Here is a 6000-nt window from a genome sequence, read left to right as displayed (position 1 = left end):
TGCCCCAGAAAATGCCCTCTCCTGGGCCACCACCCACCCCAAGCCTCTGAGGGTGGAGGAACCACCAAGAGGTGCCCTCTGCCAATCTTGACACCCAAGAGGGTCTGAAGGGAAGGAGGCAGCCTCTCAAAGACCTGGGGTCTGAGTCATTTAAGGTTTTAAACACGAATGTGAGCACCTTGAATTGGGCGCCTCTCTCCTGATAAATGTCACCAACAAGGGTGACCAAGATAGTTTCAGTGCCGTGACTGGGCCTGAAGCCAGACTAGAATGGATCCAAATAAACTTACTTCAATCCTGGCTTAAGATAATGTTATGTACTGAGTTGAATAGGATCCAAATTGCAGCAGTCTGATTGGTCCTAGAACAATAGGATTCAGAATGCAGTAGTCTGACTGGTCCTAGAACAATAGGATTCAGAATGCAGCAGTCTGATTGGTCCTAGAACAATAGGATTCAGAATGCAGCAGTCTGATTGGTCCTAGAACAATAGGATTCAGAATGCAGTAGTCTGATTGGTCCACAGGAGCCACCCAATCCAACTCCAGGTGGAAGTGAAGCCGCAACCTGTTTGGCCTACAGGAGAATCCCAGAATTAGCCAATCATGTGGCACCCATTGTGTAAATAATCTATATAAAGCAGACATTTTGGGGGAACTGGCATTCCTCACTACTATGAGCTGAATAAAGAGCATGAAATCCACACTTGACTCCGAGTATATTTCAGATAACAAAAACTGGATTAGAGGAGATCAAGCCTTCTCATCGGTGATCACAAGACTACTTAGAGATGCTTAAAATACTAAGCGGTTTATAAATGCTTAAAAATGAATAAAAGAAATAGCTTCTTCTGTCTCCTCTAACAGATTGAGCTTTTCCTGCACTTGGATGATAGTCAGGCAGAAGGTCAGGCTTTAAAAATCCCACTGCCTGGCTGGCTTGTGTTCCATTTCATTCACTCAGTTCGTCTGGTGGCCACTGGAGGGACCAGCAATACTGGCGCAGAGTCATCACCAACCAGTCTTTTCCATATGAAAGAAGCAGCAAAGGGCAAGTCTCCAGCCTTGCTTAAACAGTTGCTAGCACAGTATATGAAATGAAGGATGATGGGGGGAGGTCAAGATGCATTATTCGATTCTGGGCATTTGCCCGCCATTCCACACTTTCTGCTATTTCACACTTTTCTTGCACTTTCTGGAAACAACTGAAGATACTCTTGCTCCGGCAGGCTTCCTCAGCAGGATAACTGGGTGGGTGTTCACCATGAGTGTCTATTTTGTATAGTTTTAAGTGTGACAACTGGTTTTGAGTGTAGGTGTTTAAAACCCATTTTTTCCTGTTTCTATGGTACACTGCCTTGCTATGACTGCACAGAAGGGGGTTTGTGGGTTTCACAAGTATGATAATTGTTGGGCTTCAAGGGAATAGCTATGTGATATGTCATATCCAAGTGTTTATTATGGGTTTATTTTGGAGTTGATGGATATATGAACTTACCTTCTGTTTAAGGTGTTTCAAACTTTAGAGCAAATACAGTGGTACCTCGGGTTACAGATGCTTCAGGTTACAGACTCTGCTAACCCAGAAATAGTACCTCGGGTTAAGAACTTTGCTTCAGGATGAGAACAGAAATCACACGGCAGCGGCAGGAGGCCCCATTAGCTAAAGTGGTGCTTCAGGTTAAGAACAGTTTCAGGTTAAGAACGGACCTCCAGAACGAATTAAGTTCTTAACCCAAGTAAGGAGCTGGGAACTAGTAAACTAACTTCAGTACCAGCTGCCAACTTGAATAAAATAGGGGGGGCAGGTAAGTCCTGCCCCTCATAACTGAATATAAGACATGGTGCATGCAAACCATTGGAAAGACAATGTCCATCAACTTTGGGAGGGGGGGTGGCCCCCTCAAACATTTTATTGAGGGCAGGCAAAGGGACCTCAGCCCCTAGGAGTTGGATATTATGCATGCATCTAAGCATGTTTTATAAGATACACTCCCCCAGTTCCAGGCAGGGCTAGGCTGATACGTAATAGCTCAGGAATCCTGACTGTAACTCAGCCCAGATGACTACTCCACATAAATTCATCTTCACTGAATTTCTTAGCCTGCAGAGACTTCAAACACTCATGCACTCTCCCAAAGGGAGAGTTTTTCTTTTTTAAAGGAACTGACAGAACATCAGCCCTTTGCTGAACTGTAAAATCATCTTTGTTGAAAGCGAAACGTATCTTAGTAGATTAGTTGCATGATACGGAGAGGTGGCCCAGAATTTATTTGCAGAAATCTGGCAGCTATTCCAGGTTCAGGGTGGGAGACTCCAGGAGCTGGGAGGGGCGCACTGTTTGTTTTTATGCTTTCCCCTGGCCTGTACAATCGCTAAACTTGCTGGGCTTCACCATATACAGAGCCGGTCCACCCATGAGGCAAGGGAAGACAAATGCCTCAGGTGGCAGGATCCACAGGGGCAGCATACCCAGTTTCCAAGGACTGCATTGCCTGCAGTTGCCGTCATGGTGGCAACAACAGTTGTGGTACACAATGGGAGGCATTGCTGCTCTTCTTCTCCTCCCGGGAAATGGCAAGGGCTGCCCTCCAGGATCTCCTGGGCTGCACTCCCCCAGCGTGATTCAGAGCGGACCTCTTCCCCCACCCCTAACAGCCTTTGATTCTCATTTCAATGGTGGGCTAAGGTTAATTTGATTCCCCCGCTTGTTCCCAATGTAGATCTTCACTCCCCCCACCTCTTCCCCGGCTTCTGGGGGAGGGCACACCATCTTGTGGTTTCCCTCAGGTGCCAAAATGGCTTGGGCCAGCCCTGGCCACGTGTGTGTGTGTGTGTGTGTGTGTGTGTGTGGTGCCACAGGTGAAGAACAGGCACAGTGTGAAGCCTACCTATGGACTGGCTTTGGCACCAAGTTTGCACTATTGCAAGTAAACTCTACACCCCTCCTGATGGTGCAGAAGGTTTAAGTGTGTTAAAAAACCAACAATGGTGACAGGCTACACATTTTTAAGGCAAGCTTGTGCCACAAGCAGCCAGTTAAGTTTCTAAAAGACAAGACACTACTGTTTGTGTACCTATATGAATCACAGACTGCCACAGCCAATTGTGCTGGAATTTTACATTTCTTAAAGTATCTCGACACGCGTTATGTATAAAGCAATGCCCACCCATGAGGTATGTGCAATCCCGTGCACCTTGTGCAGAGCAAAGTGTGTGTGTGTGTGTGCACCACACAAACGCAAAAACACACACCCCATTGTGAGCAGACAAGACAAAGGCCAGCCTCAGTCCAGGAGCTTCTCTCTCTCTTTCCTGCAGAAAGGACTAAAAAAGCGAAAAAGCCCGAAGGCGCTTGGGCGCAAAGTCCGCGGGTGTCTCGCGCGCGCGCGCTCCGAAGCCAACGTGGCCGGAATTGGGCCGCTGGGTCCCGTCCAGCTCCGCGGGATGCCACGACGCCAGGCCGCCGGGCGAAGGCAGAGCGCGCTCCGGGACGCGGCGGGGTCGGCGCGGAGCAGAAGCGGCAGCAGCAGCAGCACTCGGGCCGCCCCCCGGCCCGCCCCCGGCGGACGCCCGTCCAGGCAGAGGCCGGGCTAAGGCGGGCGGGCGGGCGGGCGGGGCGGAGGAGCCCGGCAGGCCGGCAGCAGCGAGAGGCGCGCCTGCGCTGGGGGGCCGGGCTGCGCCTCGCCCGCCCGCCCGCCAAGTTGTCCGAGGGGCCGCGGAAGAAGCAGGCGAAGTTGGCGTCGCGGGGGCCGCGCTGCTGGCGGGTTGGGCGCCGGCCATGGCGTTCCGCAGGCGGGCCAAAAGCCACCCGCTCTTCAGCCAGGAGTTCCTCATCCACAACCACGCCGACGTGGGCTTCTGCCTGGTGCTCTGCGTCCTCGTCGCGCTCATGTTCGAGGTGAGCCTTCCTCCGGCCGCGGGACCCCGCGTCCTCCGGGCTCCCCGGTAGGGAGCTGCTGCTGCTGCCGGCGGCGGAGGAGGAGCCCCTTCCGAGGTGAAAGCCACTCCTCGCGCTGTCCCGTCCCCTTGGGGACACATCCCGCCCCCGCTCCGATTCACGGGTGTCCCAACGGGAGGCTCCGGGTCTTCTCTCGGAGTGCCCCCGTCCGCTTCCGACGGCGCTCCCTCCCTCTCCCTCGAGCCTCCTTCCTGCTCTTGCATCGGCGCCCGGTCCTGCTGGCGGGGCCGCCGGGGTCAGCTGTGCCGGGCCCCCCGGCGCTGGCTCTTGGCTAGCTGCCGCGCAGGAGGAGACCCGTCGGGGGCGCCGCCTCCCTCGCCCGCGGCAGGAAACGCGGCCTCCTCCTCCTTCTCCCACCCGAGGCGGGCGAGCGGCTGGCAGCTCCCAGGAGCAGCGGAGGAGGAGGCTGCTTCCCCGACGGCTTGGAGGATATGGGCCTCGGTGGGGCTGGGCACGTGGAAGAGAGCAAGCTGCCCATACCGAATCGGGCCCTTTGGGGCGCCTAGCTCAGCACGGTCCACACCGACTGGCAGAGGCCCTTGGCAAGGAATCATAGAATGGTAGAGTTGGAAGGGATCCGAGGGTCATCTAGTCCAACCCCCTGCAATTCAGGAATATCAGCTGAAGCATATATGGCATATGTGGAGAGGTGCAGTTGCCATGCCCCCTGGGCCTGCGCCCGGCGGGGGCCAATCTGGCCAGCCCCATAGGTATACACCTTTCAGCCACTGCTTGCTTCTTGGGTGCTTCTTTCCCCTGCAAGCAAACCTGCGGCAGCAGTGAGGAGTCTCTGGTGACCCATCTTGGCAAGACAACTAAGTTCATTGTGCCTGTTGCTCCTTGCCGTTTCCTGCAGCAAGCCACTGCCCCTTTTCCTTGCCCTTCACCTCTGGGCAGTAGGGCCCAATCCAGCAGCACTTGCAGCTCCCAGAGAGCGTGCAGAGGCAGTTTGGGCTGCTGCTCCCTTTATAAAGTAAAGGTAAAGGGACCCCTGACCATTAGGTCCAGTCGTGGCCGACTCATCTCGCTTTACTGGCCAAGGGAGCCGGCGTACAGTTTCCGGGTCATGTGGCCAGCACAGAGGATGAGCAAGGAGGAAGGTACCAGGGGTCTGGTGTTATCCTCCCTGCTGTGCTGCCAGGAGGCGGAGGGGGCCCTTGCTGGTCCTTGGGTCCTGTCTTCTGTCTCCCTGGGCAGTTGAGATCAGGGGCACCTGGGCCAGGCCTCCCTGCCATGCTGCCCAGTGGAGAAGGGCAAGAGAGGGAAGGAAACAGAAGCTTCTGCTTAGTCTTCCTGGCATAGAATAGCAGGCACAATCACCACATCAAACTCACATCTCCCCCAGCATCCTGGACCCTGTGCTGTTCCGGACACACATTGCTCATCCTTGTATAACTTCAATTCCCTTTTGCTAATTGGCGGCTGTTTAAGGCATCCCTTTTAATACCGAAGTGTTTGCCTACTCTGCAGATAATTCTTCTTCTCTTAGCCTCTTCTTACCTGTGGGCATCTTGTTCCTTTTAGTTTTCCTCTGAAATCTCTCATCAGTGTCCAGAAGCAGACAGAGAGCATTGCTATGCTGGAGCCATAGGATTTATGCCACACTATCACTGTAACAGGGGACGCGGGTGGCGCTGTGGGTTAAACCACAGAGCCTAGGACTTGCTGATCAGAAGGTCGGCGGTTCGAATCCCCGCAACAGGGTGAGCTCCCGTTGCTCAGTCCCTGCTCCTGCCCACCTAGCAGTTCGAAAGCACGTCAAAGTGCAAGTAGATAAATAGGTACCGCTCCGGCAGGAAGGTAAACAGCGTTTCCATGCGCTGCTCTGGTTCGCCAGAAGCGGCTCAGTCATGCTGGCCACATGACCCGGAAGCTGTACGCCGGCTCCCTCGGCCAATAAAGCGAGATGAGCACTGCAACCCCAGAGTCGGTCACGACTGGACCTAATGGTCAGTGGTCCCTTTACCTTACTTTGGGAGGGTTTCTGGGCTACTTCATCTCTATGTTATTGCTCATTAGGTCTGCAGCCAGGCAACCCGC

The 6000-nt window shown here is 54.0% G+C and overlaps 1 protein-coding gene across 1 annotated transcript in view; it reads left to right on the top strand.

Moving 5' to 3' along the window:
• The first annotated feature begins 3690 nt into the window (after window positions 1-3690).
• The window catches only part of TRAM2 (translocation associated membrane protein 2), a 46634-nt gene continuing 44324 nt past the window's right edge, over window positions 3691-6000 (top strand). Inside the window, exon 1 of the mRNA XM_053380424.1 lies at window positions 3691-3900. Within this exon, the coding sequence (XP_053236399.1) occupies window positions 3781-3900 (120 nt within the window). The 5' untranslated portion in view covers window positions 3691-3780. The remainder of the gene's footprint in view (window positions 3901-6000) is intronic.

The sequence above is a fragment of the Podarcis raffonei genome, chromosome 3 (genome assembly GCF_027172205.1).
Source record: "Podarcis raffonei isolate rPodRaf1 chromosome 3, rPodRaf1.pri, whole genome shotgun sequence".
Classification (NCBI taxonomy): domain Eukaryota; kingdom Metazoa; phylum Chordata; class Lepidosauria; order Squamata; family Lacertidae; genus Podarcis; species Podarcis raffonei.
Note: the sequence above shows the minus strand (reverse complement) of the source record. Positions and strands in the feature narration are given on the sequence as shown.